The sequence below is a fragment of the Tiliqua scincoides genome, chromosome 4 (assembly GCF_035046505.1).
Source record: "Tiliqua scincoides isolate rTilSci1 chromosome 4, rTilSci1.hap2, whole genome shotgun sequence".
Lineage (NCBI taxonomy): Eukaryota > Metazoa > Chordata > Lepidosauria > Squamata > Scincidae > Tiliqua > Tiliqua scincoides.
In genome coordinates, this window is record NC_089824.1 from 200925843 (window position 1) to 200945311 (window position 19469).

General features: G+C 42.8%; 1 protein-coding gene across 1 annotated transcript in view; it reads right to left on the reverse strand.

The window, feature by feature from the left end:
* Positions 1 to 232: 232 nt before the first annotated feature.
* The window catches only part of LOC136648579 (coagulation factor V-like), a gene marked incomplete at its 5' end in the record, with an annotated part of 40069 nt that continues 20832 nt past the window's right edge, over positions 233 to 19469 (reverse strand). Inside the window, 15 exons of the mRNA XM_066624696.1 lie at positions 233 to 497; positions 1146 to 1328; positions 1898 to 2046; positions 4097 to 4241; positions 5110 to 5265; positions 6259 to 6353; positions 7083 to 7154; positions 8500 to 8616; positions 9664 to 9843; positions 10130 to 10337; positions 11385 to 11624; positions 12928 to 13087; positions 15049 to 17050; positions 18404 to 18616; positions 19215 to 19365. Of these exons, the coding sequence (XP_066480793.1) occupies positions 306 to 497; positions 1146 to 1328; positions 1898 to 2046; positions 4097 to 4241; positions 5110 to 5265; positions 6259 to 6353; positions 7083 to 7154; positions 8500 to 8616; positions 9664 to 9843; positions 10130 to 10337; positions 11385 to 11624; positions 12928 to 13087; positions 15049 to 17050; positions 18404 to 18616; positions 19215 to 19365 (4263 nt within the window). The remainder of the gene's footprint in view (positions 498 to 1145; positions 1329 to 1897; positions 2047 to 4096; positions 4242 to 5109; positions 5266 to 6258; positions 6354 to 7082; positions 7155 to 8499; positions 8617 to 9663; positions 9844 to 10129; positions 10338 to 11384; positions 11625 to 12927; positions 13088 to 15048; positions 17051 to 18403; positions 18617 to 19214; positions 19366 to 19469) is intronic.

The following is a 19469-nucleotide window of genomic DNA, read 5'->3' on the forward strand; positions in this document are numbered from 1 at the left end:
CGCAGGGGGAGGGGAGGCGGGCTGGGCTCAGGCGAGAGCTTGGAGATGGGGGTAGGAGGGGGTCGTTGTGCGGTCAGGCAGGGGCCAGGCACCCGCCCACCCTGCACCCCCCAGCACCCACCCAGCAAATGCCTCTGTTTTGCTCCCCCCTCCTGGAATGCCTCCAAAGGGGAGGGGCCCGTGAAAAAGGTGCCGGAACTCCGTCCCCCCGCGTTCCATTAGAAAAAAAGCCCTGCACAACATAATCATGCTATAAAGCTCCCTCCCCAATGCCAACTTTAAAAGAGCTGGTTTGAGAAGTAGGCTTAAAGATTTGGGGATTCTTGATTGGACATCCCACTATCCAGCTCCGAGAAAACATCACAGCCAAATAGTTCTATCCGAAGAACAATTCTCTCATTCCATGTTTTAGGTATGACGCGAATGAATCTGGAAAATATGGGTGGGCTGAAGAATTGCTTGGTTTGGCTGCTGCTGTTGATGTTCCCTGTGAATACCTAGAAAACACATAAAAGTTTCATTTAATTTATGAAACTGCACGATGAATGTTTGCATGTATTTTAGATAATTGCCTAAGAATCCTTGCAGTAGTAGATCATTTGGAGAAGAAACATCTGATCTGCATGCAATATCTGAGTTAAGCCTATGAAGTTCCCTTATGGTGAAGCGGATCTTTGGTCTACCCTTTGATCCAGTATTGCTTCCCAATTGGCAACAGCTCTCTAAGGTCATGGTTAGAGATCTTTCCCAGATGCCAACCCCTAAAGTGTACTGCCTACCAGCCTGCCTCATTCTTACATCCACAATTCCCCTCACATACATTCCCTCTGAATTGACAACTGGGACCACCCAGTGCTGAGGTTTCTAACTGTTGATCTATTTTGTATATTGTCTATATGTCAAAACACAGCCCAGAGATTTAGCTCAAGTGTTCAGATGCCTCTGTTTTAGTTCACATCAGAGGAATGTACCCTGATCCTAATACAGGCATCAGTTAGCTCCATGGTTGAGCAAACCTATTAGGAAGTATATAGTTACTGGCTCCCTGCTGGCAGACTGATATCCAGTATGAAAAAAAAGAGCAACATGTTGGAAACTTAATATGTTCCCATGGTTAAACTAAGACGATTAAGAAAAAAATTTACCTTGTCCATAGAAGTTGAGGTATCTAAATAAGACTTCCATACAGAGCCATCATCACTGAAAGCAATGGAAAATGACTTCACATACATTTCAGTAGACAACGATTTAGCACCTTGTGTTGTGATGGCTGAAATCTTTTTCGTCCGAAGGAGGTCGACCTGAAGCCACTGATAGTTGTTGTTTGACTGTAGGATTAACAAGTGCAGTTTAACCTTTGATCTGGTAAGCATTTCTAACATGCATCTAAAGTATGCAAATAATCCTTGAAGATCTACACAAGAGTCATGAACAAGGAGCTAGAATGAAAGGGTGGGAAATGGCACCCACCAATAAATGCAGGTATGTCCCCAACTTAAGGATGTCCTGAGTAATGGATTTCCATGTCTGTCCTTTTGCCCCAGGTGCAGTCTTCCAGTTTTGAGCTTAGATAATGCCATTCAGACTTACATTGGTTCCGACTTCCAGACAAATATCTGGAATGGAATCTGTACATAAGTTGGGGACTACCTGTACTGCCTGCATTTACACTGCAATCCTATGCATATTTACACAGAATTAAATCCCACTGAAATCAGTGGGGCATGCTGCAGCCTTAATGTTTGGTTTCAAACATCTCAAGAGGGTAGTATTAAATGCTATATAAGTAACACTTACTCTGGAGCAGGCCCACTGACTTCAATTGAAGTGATAGAATCATTAAAAAGGAGCTAATTCACTATCAGCAGCAAAACTTCAGTTTTGTATCTTCTTTTACCTTTGCTTGCCAGGCATTGACTCTCCCTTTTAGATTGAGGCGGGCAAGAGATGGTTCCCATGAACTGACCCAATTCTTCTTATAGGAAGAAGCTGTTATCTGTGCATTCTTGATAGCTCCACTTTCCATTCCCAGCGGCATAAAGCAGCCTGTCATGAAAACAGTAGCACATCCTCATTAGATCTCCTAAACTTGGGCACTCCAAACCCTGGCCCATGGACCAGATCTGGGGTTTGGACCCCCCCACCCCCGCGGAGGGCAGCGCTTATCATTCTGCATCCCTGCATGGGTTTGAAAGAAATGCAGTACTGCAGCAGAACAGCAAGCACCATTTGGAACGGGGAGGGCTTTTTGGGGACTCAGGGGTTTCCAGTTTGGAGACCTCTGTAAAGTAGTAGAATGATCTACAAAGCAATAGATTCCAGATTGGGAGTTACATTTTTGCGGTTGATTTGTTCTCGTGCTTCTGTTTTTTTCCCCAGTCTTGTAAAATATCTTCCCTCAGTGATGTAACAAGGGCAGAGCCTGAGGGGCACCTGCATTGGGCACTATGCCAAGGGAGGCACAATTTTTTTAAAAAAGGAAAAAAAGTCAGGTGCTTTTGCCTCCCAGAGCAGTAACTGTGGGATGGGTAGCCAATGAGCTGGTGACCAATGACCGCCTCTTGTGGTCATTTTTCTGGCACACCTGCAACACTGGCCTTACTGGAGCTGGGCAAGTCAACTATTTTCTTGGGCAGAGTGGCAACACAGATGGAAGCAGAAGTGATGTCATGACATCATGATGTCACCACCCCAGGCACTGCAGCCCCTGGGAAAGCTTTTGTCTTCCCTCCACCCTGGTGTTTTCTGGGAAGAGAAAAGGAGCAGAAAGAATTGTAGGTCCATACTGTGTAGAACCAACTTGTGCTACTAGATAGCAGGCCAACATGTCTGTAGTTTCCTTTGTTCTCTCCACTGCATATTCCAGATAGATGTTTCAGACAATGGACACAGGAAAGAGGCATGCAGAGTGTGGGCAAGCAGGTGAAAGGAGAAACAGGCAGTACCAGTATAGCATCAGAATCTATCCTGCAGATTTTCTTGGGTGACATTTTGGAGCCTGTTCAATAAGAACAGTCTGGAAGAGAGATTTTCAACCTTTTTCATCTCATGGCACACTGACAAAGTACTAAAATTGTCAAGGCACACTCTCAGTTCTTGGACAATTTACAAGGCACACCATGCTGTTGGTGGGGGGCTCATATCCCCCAATGGTCCTCTTAATAAATGACTCTCCACCAAATTCCTGCGGCACACCTGGGGACCATTCGCAGCACACCAATGTGCTATGGCACAGTGGTTAAAAATGGCTGGTCTGGAAAATACTTTATGTTGGAGAAGTGATGTTTAAGTATTGCAAAACCTGGCTGCAAGAAGAAAAACTGCCAGGTTATGCTACCTGTTTAAATCAGAAGAGAGCAAAATGAGGCAGAGACTTTGAACTCAATCCTGAATTTGACAGTACGCACTGTCGCAAATATGCCATAAGTCACGTTTGCAAGCCCTAGCACCGATGCTCCGCTGGTGGTAGCCTAGCAGCAGTAGGGCTGGTTGGTGCCATAACCAACCAAGGTTCAAGTTGGTGCCATAATGCACATTCGCAAGCCCTAGTACCAGTGCTCCACCAGTGGTAGCCCAATGCCAGCTGCGCTGGGCTACTTCCAGGTGAACACCAGAGCTCTGCCACTTAGCAGTTGTACAGAATGCCTAGCAGCAGTGAGGTGGGAGGAGGCAGGGAGGAGATGTTCTGGGATGGGGAGAGGTTAGAGGGAGGGCAGGGAGGAGGCATTCTGGGGGAGGGAACAGGGAGGGAGGGAGGTGGACCAGTTGAGCTTTGCTCTGTGTCAGGCTCACCACCAGACACGGAGCCTCTTGATTCTTCGCCGACCTTTGAGTCGTGAGGCTACTCACTTTACCTGGGGGAAGGATGAAAGTCCCCTTCTCCCGAGGAGCTACCAGCAGTTGCCTGAAGCGTGCTGGATGCAGCGGCTGCCATTTTCAGCGCCACTGCAACCTGCACCCTGGGCAGCTCAGGATTGGGTTGTGAGTCTCAAGAATTTGAATAGTTTGTCAGAGTAATGTTTTGGACTACAGAATGGTCAACTGATTTTCCTCATCTGGTGATTGTATATAAGAGCCATATATCTTCATACCTTACCTTCTATTTCACAACCAAGGAGTTCCATACGAAGAACAGGTCTGTAAAAGAATTTGGTTGGATATACTCTAATATATCTGGCAATGATAGGAGGATCAAAGTAATTTTCTTTCACTCCACGAGAATCTGAATTTCCTTTAAAAAGCTAAGGAAAAAAGAAAGCTTTGTAATTAATTACACAATACTTTTTCGTTTGGTTACAAGAATAACCTTCAAAATAGTGATCATGCACATAAGGTACTTTTTATAAGCAGATGCATATACTTTCTTGTGTAGGTTCTGCTAATTTCTGTGCAGTTGCTGACATGAAGAAGTTAACATTATCAGCCTTGATCCAGTCAAAAGCAACAAGCTGTAGGTGTACCAACTGGTAGCTCTGAATGAGGATGTGAATCAGATGTTCCAAGTTAGTTCAATGAGGATAGTAATGAGCATCACTATATAAATGGCAATGCATATCAGCATATCTAAGTTCAGCTGCTGCTTTCACATACAGATCACCCTGATTGATTAATTCTTTTTGGGTCTGGGAGCCTCTGGACGCAACCAGAGAACACCTCCAGTCACATCCAGAGGTAATAATGGAATGACCAGCAGATTCACTTATCCATTGGTTTTGGTATCAGCGGGGGGGAGGGGTGTCTGGGAAAGGATCCCCTACACATACTGAGGTCCAACTCAGAAGTAACCCCATTTAATAAGACTTAGGCTGCAATTCTAACCATACTTTCCTGAGAGTAAGCCCCATTGAACAAAATAGGACTTACTTCTGAGTAGACCAGGTTAGGATTGTGCCCTTAGGCTGTAATCCTATCTAACTAATCAGAAACAAGCACCTCTACTTATGAGAGTAATGTGAACCTCATGCCTGGAAGATTTCCTTCTCTCTTCTCTCACTGCTCTCTTCAAATACTACCCCTTGAACTCAAACTGTCAGTGCCTGCCTGTATTTATTTTTGTCCTGCTGAGTTATTTTATGTCAAAAACAAGTGCAAATTTCCAAGCATACTCACCTTCTGTGTCCCTGTGTGGTTCCCTTTGAAAGCATTCCATTTTCTCCCATCTTTGCTGTAGGTAATAACATATTCTTTCGTATACAAGGCTTTCGTTAACTGCATGGCTCCCTGAGTCTGAATACCTGTTATTACAGCTTGTCTTTCTAGGTCCACCTATACAACAAACACAATAAGCCAAATTTCACTCTCTGGTGGCAGGATAAGAAAAGGCTGCTGTGACTATCCTACACGTACAGATATGAAAACTCAATGGAGAATTTATTACCATATTGTACAGTATTTTATTCTTGTATGTTGTGACTGGGTCAACTTTACAGCTACTTGCAAAGACAAGATGAGTAAAACAAAAGGCGAAGGTGAGGAATCCATGGAACCCAGAATAGTAACACTATGCATTAAATGTAAATGACCAGGTGTAAAATTGGACAAGAATATTGATCAAATCCGGTTCAGAACCTAAATCTTTGTACTACTTAGCTCTCCCTTCCATAGAAAAAGACAGAAGCAAGGTATTACAGTGCACAGAGGGTGTAAGAGATGAGCTTAAAGAGTTTCATAGTTATTTTAATTTTATTCTGAGTTTCCAAAGTTATTTTAATTTTATTCAGAATATTTATACACTATTTTCAATCAAATAAAAGTTCTCAGGTTTAACAGAGGTATAAGAACAAAGTTCCTTGTCCCAAAAAGGCACACAATCTCCAGAATACACAGGCATATCCCTGTGTCTGTGGGGGTTCCATTCCAGAACCCCCCCCCCCCCCATGGATATGTGAATCCACAGATATGGGGGATGCTTCTCCCACCCTCCGGAGGTGAGAGGAGAAGGGGCGGGGGAGCATCCCCCATCCACAGATAAGTGCAGATACGGGATCCATGGATATGGGGCCCCCTTGTACAAGGGAAATATCAGCGAACAGCAACTGGAGGGAAACTATGATAGAACGAACAGGGATTTTTCTTAGGCCTTCAGTGTTTGAGATTGCTGTTAGCTGCTGGACACTATCCCACTTTGTAGTCATTTGTTCTTGTATCCACAGCCTATCATATCACCTTCTCAATATTCCCTTTTCTAAGTCATAAAAAGACAAGCTACTTTTAAATACATGCTCACAAAGTGTTCTTGTTTTTGTGATCATGCTATACCTGGATCCAGGGAAATTCATTTTCTTTTTTCTCAACGCTCCAAGCATTATATTTTCCAGCATTGTTTAATCTTGCTAGTTTAGGTTCCCAGTAGGCTAATTAGGAACAAAAGGAAGATTTCTTATAAATGAAAATGGAAAAGCTAAGGTCTTTTTGCATTCTGGTTTTTAAGAAAAACAAGAGCTTGGCATTCATTATTCCTTCCCAGCATGAATAATGGATTATACTTTGGTACATTACATGCTATGTTATGAACAATTGTCAATTATAAATCAATAGTTTATCAGAAAAAAAATGTTCTTGAGTGCCATTGAGAACACATTCAAGATGTTTATCATCTTGAATTCTGTATGCTAGTTTGACGTTCTAGTAATTGATGCGCTGACTGTCTGCTCTGTCAGCTGGCACTGAGGAAGGGAGCTCACACCTACCACAGTGAAAGTATTGGACCAGATTTACTGCACATTATAGAAAGTATAGACGTTAAAGTAAGGGTACATAGTATAGTAAATCATAAAGTTGGAAGAAGACATCTACTCCAGTCCCCTGCTAAAAGCAGGAAAATAGTCTCTGGAGCATCTCCAAAAGGTGCCTGTCAAGCCTCTGTTTGAAGACCTCCAGCAATGGAGAACCCACCACTTCCTTCAGTAACTGGTTCCAATTTTGAACTGCTCTTACCATTTTCTTCCTGATAGCCATCCAAAATCTCCCTCCCTGCAGGTTTAAGCCCTATGCTAGAGACTACAATTAAGTCACCTCTTGCCAAGTGACAAGACAGAAGACACCATATCTTATGGTCCCTTAAGAGGTGAAATTCAACTTACATACATGACCGGAAGCCCTAATTTGTGAATCTTGTATAATGCCACTTTCCAAACCCAGGGGTAACTTGCACCCTGCAGAGGAAATCAGAAACATTTCATTAGACATATACTTAAGGTTGGGGAATTGCATCTTTTTTCTCTTTTTCTTTTTTAATCTATCTCACACTGTCTTCTGACAGCTTTGAATACAGAAATCTAACGGAAATCTTGTTTGTACAGCCTCCACATAAACTGATTTGTGCAAGAAGAGCACATCTGGAAAGGTAAACAGAATTTATCAAGCATAGTCCACATTTTCTGTGACTTCTGTGACTATGTCACCTGTGAAAAAGCTATGTGAAATTAATGGGAGCTTTGCACATTTGCATTCTTCCATAGCTCCCTGCGTTCTTTTCAGTGTGGCCAAAACGGGAAAAATTCCTGCCATACTATTCCTAACAGGTTCTCCTGGCATACCAAGTGCACTCATACACATCAACTTCTGTGGTGCCTATACAGGAGTTCTGTAACCAGGTATATAACAATTTCTGCTGAAAAGAAAAGAAGTCTAATTGAAACTTCCAGTGATCAGAAGGAGAAACTTCTTGGAGCGCAATCCTAACTTGTGCTGGAGCTGGAAGGCCAGGGGGCCTGCGCTGCATCTAGCACAAATTTGGGGCCAGAATCAGCACAACCCAAGGCAAAGGGAAAACTCTCCCCTTACCACATGTTGCGCAGCACTGGCCCCAATGGGTCTACTCAGATCTGAGCCACCTCAGGAGATGGCGCAAATCTGAGTAGACCAGAACAGCCAGAGGCTGCTCCGCCCCACTTGGGAACGGGGTCAGGATCCGGCATAACTGCTGGATCCTGGCCCTGTCTCCCGCTCCCTGCCCACCTGTCCCCAGGATTGCCCGCCCTTCCCCCACCCTTCCCCTACCCCAAAATGCCTCTTCCCCACAATCCCCATCCCCCCCCCCGACCCCTGTGTCAGCTGAACTCAGCCAACACAAACTTACCCCACCAAGTCCAGATCCAGTTCAGGGAGGTCAGTGCAACTCCTTGCGCTGGCCTCCCCAACTCTACAGTCAGTGCAAATGTGTCTTACTGTACATTTACAACACCCCCAGGTTGGCACAAGTGATTTGTACCAGCCTAACCTGGGAGTTAGGATTGCACTCCCAATTACATGGCCATTCCCATTGCTGCCAAACCTTGTTCCTCCTTCCTATGAGCTCTTACTGCTAATTCCTCTCCCAAACATCTAATTTCTCCCTCTCTTTTATCCATTTCCATTGCAAGTTCATCTGGATGGCACTTAGTCATGACTAATTTTCTTCGGAAGGTACACATCACTTGCAGGTTTTGGTGAAGGGGACACAGTATCCCTGAAGTAACCACGTGCTTGTCAATGCACAATGTAATGCACATGTGTTACCTGTATCTATCACAGTGAAGGAGGCCTGCATTCCAGCTTCTTGATATTCACCAACTTCTGTATCCACAAGCCATATACCAACTTTTGGTGGCTTCATTTCAATTGTACGGAATGAACCTTGAAAGCAAAGAGGCAGTAGAGGTGTGTTTTTTGTTTGACATAAGGCACCTCTCAATTTATGCATTTTTGAAATAGACTAATTTGCACATTAATACTTGAAGTCTAATTTATGCTGGCAATTTTTGAAATAACATGATCACAGTAGTGGACTTCCTCCTCCTCGCTCCCAGAGCAAAGTTCCGCGAAGCTGCCCCCTGCGAAAGAGCAGGCTGCCCCGCGCACAAAGCAGCCCTCCTACCTTTTAGTGCGACTTTAGAGCCAAATGGAGAAGCCTTGTGAGGCTTCCCTGCAGTCTTAAACTGCACATCTGGAAAACTGGAAGTGCAGTTTTTGACCACATCGGGAGTCTCAGGGAAGCTTCCTGCATGGTCCTAGAGGCATGCTGGCTCAGCGTCCAGGGAATTTGTCCCATTTGCCCAGCACTAGATCTGCTGCTGTATGGTCAGTTAGCTGCTAATGAGCTAGCAACTTCTTGTGGGTGGAGAAGTCTCCTCTAATTTTTGTTACTGTCTTCCAGGAGTAGCCACGTTGGACTTCTCTATCCGTGTGTGTGTGTACCTGCTCAGTGAAGATTTTACTTCACACTTAAAGTCCATGAAAGGTTATGCTGAAATTAATTGGTGGTCTTTAAAACACTACAAGACACTGTTGTTAGTATCCTTTGTTAGCAGGAATTAGAAACCATGATCCAAACACCCTCATATTGGAAAGCGCTAGTTAATATGAGTAGAGGCATGGTTGAAAGGTGCATGATACAGCAAACTTGTATCAGTGTCAGTGCTATATTTGGCCAACATGCATTGGGATTTGTGAACGATACACTTTCTACACACCAATCAAATTCTTTTATATTGCTCATTGTGAGATTAATAGTCTATTTGGTTGTTGGTGTTTTTTTTTCCTGCAGTTTAAAACCAGGTTTTTAAAAAAAATATCAGTTCAATGCTATGATCAATTCTGCTATTACTAATAGATAATTAAATGCTCTTGTCTACAATGCTGAAGTGACTTCAGATCATTCTAATAACATCTAGTAATATTTACCAGGGAAAAGAGGGTAGACACCAAGCTGATGTTCTTCTATTTCCTGCTCTACAAATGTTTGACCATGAAAATTAATGGCATGGATATCTTTTGGCCCGCCCATGTTCAGCATATGCCAATGAACTTCCTCATTCTTATACATCAACAATCCTGGTAAGTCATATGAGATCCCATTAATAGCTGAAAGGGAAAAACACAACTATCAGAGATCAAAGAAACACAGCATGTCCTTTGGTAATCAAAACATTTTTTATGCAGAAAGTTTCACTATAGTTGTCTAAAAATGGTTAAATGCTTCATGGCCTTTAGCATTTAAGATGCATCTCTGAAGGAAAAGGAGAATGGACACAGCACCTAGTGCTTAGCATTGAGCAAACATGCCTGCCATTGTCTCATTAAACTTGTAGTTATTTTCACTACTGGTAGCACACTTCTATCATAGAGGAAGGAAGGAATTCATCTATACCAGGATATGTATGGCGTCTTTGGGGTCCTGAGATTTTCTGAGTGCGAGTCTTCTTGGCATGTTTATCAAAATACCAACTTTTCTCCTCATTAAAGACCATAAAAAGCAGGACAAATGCCCGTGCATCTATTGGTCTGTCGAACATGTCAAGCATTCCTTTTTGACAAACCAAGATTGGCCCAATCAAGCCAGAGTGTATGTCTTTTTCCTGAAAAATAATGAATGAACAGAAGAGGGTCTCAAAATCAGTGTTTACTAGAAACAAAGTGCTAAGGTTAAAAGTGACTGTTTTGAAAATATTGGTCTGATTCATTCTGATGCAAAGACACACCAATAAAGTTCATGAAACTTATAGCATGGTCATGGACTCCTCATGCAGGACATCTCAAATTCAAGAAATAGCTGTAAAGCTGAATGCATATGAAACAGGGAGACAAATCAGTAAACATGGTCTTCATTGAGGCTGAAGCAAGAATCAGTTTCCAGAAGGCCACAGAATTATATTTATACCCCACTTTATCTCCCACTATTCAAAGTGGCTAACAAACAGCCCAATCCTGAGCTGCCCGGAGCTGCGGAAACCAGCAGCTTCCTGGCGGGCTCCTGCCAGATCCAGAGCCTCCCGCGCTACCACGGGATATGTATTATTATTATTATTAACAGTATTTCTATACCGCTTTTCAACTAAAGTTCACAAAGCAGTTTACAGAGAAAAATCAAATAACTAAATGGCTCCCTGTCCCAAAAGGGCTCACAATCTAAAAAGATGCAAAAGAATACCAGCAGACAGCCACCAGAACAGACACTGCTGGGGTGAGATGGGCCAGTTACTCTCCCCCTGCTAAAAAAAGAGCACCCACTTGAAAAAGTGCCTCTTACCCAATTAGCAGGGGTTATGTATGGCATACATATGGCGTATGTATGTATGCCATATCCTTACGGCACGTTTGCAACTGTAGTCCGCGCTGCAGAGGCGCGGTGCAGACCACAGGATTGGGCCCAAAGTCACAGTAAAACACTATAAACATAAAAAAAAATCTTTAATTAAAATCTCCTAAAAATCTACATTAGAATATCATATTAGAGACCAAAAACAAAAATCACATACCAGCTGCAATTAGTAACAACAGGGAGTGGGGGCAGACACATAAATCTAACCAGTATATCCAATATGAAAAAGGCCTTGACCTGGATGTCTTTAGGCCCCACCAAAAACCCTCTAAGGAGGGAGCAGTTTGCTATAAGATTGCCTTACCGGGTTTACAGCCGAGTAATAAGCCCACAACCTACATATTCTCCGATCTTGCTTACTAGGTCCAGACCGTTTGGTTGCGTGCCAGACATATGTATAGCTGCTATTTGGTTTGATTGCATCATCTGTTTTGAACCATTCTGGAGATCCATCATTATAGCTCCTCCCTTCAGAAGACTTCTCATAAGACAGTCCGTGGGCATGGAGAGAATATGGCCTGGAGGCTTTGTTTTTAAACAGAACCTAGAAGGTTAAACAGATGGTGACAGAGGTGAGGAAACACCCTTCCCCCAAACAGCTAAAAGTTCTATGAAGTTCCCTTGGATTCACGTTTTGTAGAGTACTATGTCAGATGCTGGAGACCTTTGTCATATGGAATCTTCACATATTATTTTTAAGCAGAAGATAAGAGTAGAGTATAATTCTTGAAATGACATTTTTTGATGCACTCATTTGTGTACAGCTGGCTGGCTGGCTGGCGTGGTTAAAATAATGAGCTATGAATCAAGGTTTCTATTATTTGAACCTCACTTCTGCCATGACCTCATAAGATGGCCTTAAAGTAAACTGCTCCCCTCTCCATTCCCCAACAGCAATATGGGAATAATACTTTTTTGCCTTATAAGGTTGCTTGCAAGAAAATGTCACATCAGAGGTATCACTAGGGTTTATGTCACCTGGTGCGAGAACTCATTGTGTCACCCCCATGATAGATCTCCTCCTCTACCAGACTGTACAGAATAAATTACAATATCATATGCACAGCCTAAATGCGGTGGCATCTCTAGGGTTGGTGTAACTCCCTATTAGCTAGCTGGGAGTTGAACAATTTAAAATTTGGGTTCAGTTCCAGTCCAGTCATGTTTTTTATTTGGAGATTCAGTTCCAGTTCAGACACTTTGACCTGGTTTTGAATCAATTTTGATACATTTCAAGCAGGATAATTTCAGACTCTTTTGCTTGCAGTGCCATTGTATAGAATGAATGCCATGATAACTGCTTAACCTAGGAAAAAATATTAATTTTTAAAACTATTTTTGAATTTTAAACTTTTTTTTACAAACAAATTACATACATCAGGATAAAAACCAGGAAAATAAACCAATAACACAGTGGAAAATTAAATGCTTCATTATCAAAACACTTATTTGGACCTGGTTACTACTTTTTTGGATATAGGAGTTCGACTGGAAAAGTCAACTTTTCCATTCAAGTTGAATTCTGCTCCATTGGAAAAAAATGTCCTGAACTGATTTTTGTGTTCAGGTTTATCTGGACACCCTGTTAAAGGGTCATAAAAGATTGTTTCATTCAAAACACACTAATGACGATTGTCCAGGTTGTCTTCAAAACAATGATATAATTATAACTTTACCTAATTCCATTTTAAAATGTAATTAAAAGACACAGAACCTTTTAATGAAACTCATTATTTGCTTCATATTCAAACCAAAATAAATCCATCCTTAAAAGTTAACACATTTTCACCTTATTCAAAAACAAAAAACCAATCCCCATTATTCAAACACTGGAAATGTGAATTTACCTGGATTACATCATCCACCTCAGCTCTAATTACAGGACCTAGAATGCCCAGATGTTCTTCATATTCTCCTCCAACGTCAGGTGTCCTAAAAGTATCATCTTGGTAACTTCGGAAAATCACTTTAGTATAGCGTGTGCTTGCTGGATCGGTTTTCATTGTACTGAGAAGATGTAAAACAACAAACTGTAAATTAAGCTATTACTTTCGGTAGGGGTAAAATTTTATACCATTTCCCCATACCACCACCTACTGAAAATTGTCCTCTAAAGCTATAGATCATCCCAATTCTAAAATTTATACAAAATTTGTTGTTTATTTGTTCAAATAAAAGTTAGGGGAGAGATTGTCAGCACGAAAATGGCATAGAGGGAAAGGTTTAAAAAACTCCTCTTCCCTGCACCATGATCCCTACTCAGATTGGGGTCCCGGTTACTGCTCTCTGTACAGAAGGAGACATGGCCAGTCCCAAGGAGGCTATTCAAAAATATGATTAATGTCATGCCTAGTCTGGATCTTCTGCATTTATACAGTAAGAACCAGAAAACTTGTTTCAGTGCAGTTACAGATGAAAAATGGAAATTGTGAAGACATGTAGTAGTGTGACTAGAGGTAGGGCTAAACAGTAAGTTCTGCAGGCGCTGCAATGCTTCATGTAAATGGCCCCTCCCACTCACAGATTCATTCTGGGCAGTGACAGCAATGCACAGGCACTTGCTGAACCAAACAGCATCTCCTGTGCATTGCTGTCACTGCCTGGAATGGCTCCAATGGTGAGTGGGAGGGGTCACTTATATAGCACATTGTGGCACCTGCAGCACTTACTGTTTTGCCCCCCTCTAGATACGTGACTGAAGCTAAGGGGGGAAAAACTGGGTAACTAGCAGGGGAGGGAGGAAGAGACAATGGAATTTCATCCATAAAATGAAGGAAGTTTAAGAAGCCCTGCTTCTGCAGCATTGCCTGGATTTAAATCTATCCCACCCAGTGGCTGCTATTTACAAAATTCAAAGGGAGGGACAAGTGATCCAACCACCATCTCCAACTGCTTTTCTAGTTTGGTCCCAGTATTATTTCAATTAAGCCAGCCACATGGAATTAGGAGGTGATCAAAGTGCAATAACTCACTGCCAAAAAGATTACAAAATTTAAACTTTTATCCCAACAATGGATCTCATGCCTGCATTCCTTGGCCCTATTTGGATCAATTCAGTATAAAAAGATGAGCAAGAAAAGGCCTTCATCGATATATGGTTGGCCTTCACAGAAACATGCACATTGTTTGTTGGAGACTGACCTACTGTGAAATCCTATGCATTTCTACTCAATCCCCGCAGTGTTTGATAGGATTTACTCCCAGATAAGTTTGTACAGGATTGCAGCCTTATAGCCTTACAGCCCAATTCTATCTAAATCCCTGTGCACGATGCAGCAGTGCCAGCACCATTACCATTGAATCTCACTGGGGACTTTTGTCTCCTTGCTCTGGGATAAGGCCCAGTAGCCACTGTAGGTCAACTCAGACTATTGCTGCTTGATCACACTGCCACAAGTACACATTGATCTTGCAAGGTGGATCAGGCCCAAGAAGGTCAAGATGTGGCATGCGCTGCTGCCACCAATCCTACCCCTCTCCGAGGCCTGATCTACCCTCTTCCCTGCCCCTGTCACCGGTCCGTTCTGCCTACCCTCACCCCCATTCCACCCAACCCTGCCCAGTTCAACCCCCTCCCCACCTCCCTTCAACCCCCTGCATGGGCTTACCTGCTCTAGTGGGTCTCCATGGGTCCGCCAGCATGCAGCAGTGGAAGCTGCTCTGCGACTGCCATAAAGTAGCCTCTACCAGCACATGCTAGTTACACCAGCAGGGGAGGAGGTTAGGATTGGGCTGCTAGACTTGTAGTCCTATGCATTCTTTTCTTGGAGTAAGCTTCATTGAACATGGTAGAACTTTCTTTTGAGTAAGTATGATTTGAATTCTGTTGTTTATCTCCATTTTTGGTCTTTAATTCATGGTCCCTGTGGAAATCCCTCTATATCCACCCCAACTCCCCATTCTTTTGTTAACTTGTATCAAAATACATGAAAACTGAAAAACAAATAAGAGAAATTATGCAATCAAACCTTTTTCGAAGTGCTGCATAGTCCCACAAAACTTCTTCAGCTGCAATATAGTATCTCCTTAAGTTTCCTTTGCTGAAAGTGCGCAGGTAGCGCACCGCAATGTCATCAGGGTTACGCAAGGTAGTAACATCTAGTCTGGAATCTGTTGTGTATGGGTTGTCATAGTGCACTTTCTGATATTCAAATGAACCACTGGATGTCTGTTCACTGTCCAAGTTTTCTATGTCATATTCATGAAAGACCCCATTTTCAATGGGAAGGCCTATCCGGACAAATGGTTCAGGCTGGTTTTGTGTCAGACTGTGACTGGTCTTATTCAGCAGCATTGTGTGGTTGGCTTTAACAGAGTCTTCGGTATGTTTGAGCTCTTTAGGTGTTTCTAAAGGCCTATGTGTTCTGGGTGCCAAGGCACCTGTTTTCTTCTTGCGTTTGATCTTCAAGAACACCCCAGATGAACTAAAAGTGCAATTCTCATTCAGGACTTCTTGGTTGTTGTTCACTTCCGGCTTGTCAAGCTCAAGCTGGGAATCACCTTTATATGTTCTATGGTTTCTTTTACTAGTGGGCATGGTATCTTCTGGATACATTGTGGCATTTTTGGAGTTGTTCTGTAATTCATTGTCAACAGTCCAAGAAAGATCTGCTCCTTTGATATCACTTTCCTCAGAGACAACATTCCATTCAAGATCTGTTTTTGCAGAGAGACATTTTTGTCTCTTGCGAAGGGAAGCTTTCCAAGTCTTTTTTTCTCTCTTTGGAATAAGAGTAGGTATTAAAACACCTCTCAGCATCATATTGTCATGTTGCTGAACTTCTGATGACTCTTGTTCAGAAGCGTTGAGTGGTTTTGAACTACTGTTTTCTGCTGTCTCTCCTGTTGTCAAAGTTAAATTGGTCAAAAGCATGGGAAGCTCAGTACTTGCTTGCTCTTCTGTCTCATCATAGTAATATGCAAATATATCTGTTTCTAAGTTATCTAAGCTGGAGATGTTTTCTACACGAGGAATGGCAAGAAAGGCAAGGTTTGAAGTGGTGTTGCCTAGACAAGAAAGATTTCTCTTTTGCTGTACATGAAACAAAAGGGCAAATATCTCTCTAAGGGCATGCAATTTTGCCTCCAGCAGAGCTCGGCGTTCACGGTTTCCATCCAAAGTGCCATCCATTCCACCTTCTCCAACTGCATCTTCTGCTTGCCCCTCTTCTTCATAGGGCACTACAGAAGTGGGCCCTCCTACTCTGGCACCCACCAGTTCTGCTGTATCGTTGCTCTGTCTTCTCTCATCACTTCTCAGAGATTTAGCTTCAAGCGTTTGGTTATAATTATCTGAGATATAGGTAGCATTCTCTTCATGGTCACTCTGGCCTTGTTCAAATAATAAGGTAGTAGCTGCTGTCATATCTGAAAAAGTCAGCTCTCCTGCCAGAGATGTGTAATTGGGAAGGAGTGACTCAACTGCAGTGGGGACAGTAGCGGTAGCTTGAGTTTCCAGCAGTTTAACGCTATGCAAGGTTTCACTGACATTTGTGAACTTAAGAACTGGGATCACTGTTACATCAACGCCACTCAAGGAGCTTATGTTGTAAGTATCTTGTAAGGCAAGAGCAGTGAGATTTTGCTCTTCTTCCACAGCAGCTGACCCATTAAATGTTCGAAGTCCCAGCATTGTAGCCATAGTATCTTGGTAATCATCATCCTCATTCCTTGTAACATCTTTGCTACCTGCTGGGTCCTGAAACCCCAAACTTGCTGCCATGGAATCCTGATAATCATAGTCTTCCATTCCACTGTCTGGGCTTACGGCCCTTTCATTTTTCTGTTGCTCTGCTTTCAATGGCACAGCTTTAGGTTTCTCAGTGGTAATCCTGACATAATGGTAAAGTACACCATCATAATCCACATCATCATATTGCTGGTAATCATGATCACATTGGACATCTCTAAACTTCAGTCTCATGCCATTGCTCATCTCACGGGAGTCCCAGGTTCCTAGAAGCCAGGTTCCTGTAATTGAAGAACAATGCATACTATATACTCATTGTCAAACAAAGACAAACCCTGTCTGTACACCTGAACTGTACATTCCATGGCTCTCAAATGGTGGGAGTAGAGGTATATAGTAGTTGAGGGACAGCTGAGGGAGGGGAGAACTAAGCTCTGGGACTTCTCCTACAGTTGGAATGCTCAGATGTCGTTTTTGATACTTTTTTAAAAGAACCTTAGCCAAGAAGCAACAGGCTCAGCAGGAGACAAGCTGAGAAATGTGCATAGATAGATATGTTATCTAGGCCAGGGTTTCCCAAAGTGTGGGCTGGAGTCACAAATGTTGGAGTCACACAATTTTCTGCTTAGGCTTCTTCTTTGCCCTGGTATCAGTCCCATTGGGCACTAATCTCTGTGTGTGTGTGTGTGTGTGTGTGCGTTTGAAAAGAATTAATAACCTGCAATTTTCTTTCTCTTAGTCCAGAAACATAAAGACTTGTTTCAAAAACTGTTGACTATAGAAAACCATTAGTTTAATCCTGAGCTCAGGTAGTGCCACTCATGCACACTGCCCAGGCAATAGCTGTTGCAAATGTGCCATAAAGTACATTGTGGTGGCAGCCAGATGAGTGGCACTGGGCAGGGAGGCTTGTGCCACTAAGCACTGGGCTTCCCCACTGGCGGCAGGAACAGCGAGGCAGCACACAGTAAGCTCCCCACTTGGGAGGTGTTTTCTGAGCAGGAGGAAGGTGGGGAGGGGGTGAAATTGAGTAGAGGAAGGGAGGGCCGGAAGGCAGATCGGGCCCAAGAGGGGGTGGGGACTGCCAGTAGATCCTATCCCACCTCCGGAACCTCAGAGCCCGAAACAGGTCTCCTAGGTTCTACACCAGCAATTGAACTGGCACAGATCCGAGTAGAACCATCAGGGTTATGAAGGCAATACATGGGGTAAGGGAACCAATGTTCCCTTACCCTGTCCCTGAGAAGACCTCTGGCTGCTTCTCCTTCCCCACAAGATACAGTGGCAGCCACTTCAGTGCTGCTGTGCCATGGGGCAGGCAAGGAGCATAGGATTAGTTCCTTAGTATCATAGGGCTTACTCCCAGAAAAGTGTGCCAGCCTTACTTGCTCTAGCCTACAGAGTTATTATAAGGATTCCATCAAGGTAATACACATGAAGCAGTTTGTACACTCAAAATGCTATGCAAATATTAAATATTCTTGAAGGACATCTTCTCTGTAATGATAAAAATAGCCAGATCAAGCCACTATCCCTTCCCATTCTACCCTAGCAACAGGGACAAACACCTTATCAGAAATCATCCATGGTGTCAGTACAATATATCTTTGTAGGTAAATGGTTCTTTTACTCACCAATATTGTCCATGGTTACACTAGCTGATTCACCACTCATGGGGAAAAGATTTAAGATATCTTGATGTTTTCCTCTGTTCAGAAAAGTATGACCAGAAATATGTACAGGGATGATCTCATCCTGTGCGCCTACACTGGTGAGGTGCCATTCAACAATTTCTTCTTGACAAAATCCCAAGATCTGTGTTCCTTCAGATACATAGCCATTGAGAGCTGAAGTTAAAACAAACCAAATTAAAAATGCATTTATCTTCATTGGCACCACAAGAAGCATATTACATTTGTTGACTCATTGATGTTACATGAAGAATGAAATTGACCCATCTTTGCTCACAGGGTAAAAGCTACAAAGAGAGGCGTAGCTTTTAGAGGTGTAGGACAGCCAAGAGAGGTGCTAGAATTCCAGACTGTGCCACTTTAGAGAAGGTGCACAGAAGGTCATGTTTCTAAATGCTGCCAAATGCAAAATACTCCCTGCATGTGGTAAATTAACACATTAAGGAAAGAGCAATGCTAAAATTTTCTCTCTTATTTGCTAATTCACTCTATTCATTTTTTATTTGGGAGGAAGCATTCAAAAATAGGGTCTCTGCTGCAGTCTGAAAGGTTCAGTCCAGAATTCTATCACTCATTCTATGCAACCGTTAGATTTTGATCCCTGTCTAAGACAGTAGTGAACAACATCATCAAGCTTACAAGTGTTATGAACAACTATCCTTAAAATAAGTATTGCACTGTTTATTGTACTGAGAACTGCTGATGTTGGGCTCTTGCAAACATAACAAAATGTTGGCTCAAATCTCCTACTTACTGTGCATGATGTTAGACTTGTAGAATTTGGGGTCCTCTCTCTTCACAGCAGAGGGATTGCTGCAGTACTCCTTGATGTTATCCTCCAAGTACCAGCTCTTGTTCTCATCAAACACTGCAAAGACTGCATGCTGCTCTACATCAGCCATATTCTGCAAAACATCAAGGCACGTGTGAAGGAAAGTACTTGCTTTTCTCCATTTTTTTGGTTCAGTAAATATTTTATATGTTGCATTCTAAATGGTTGGAGGGGAAA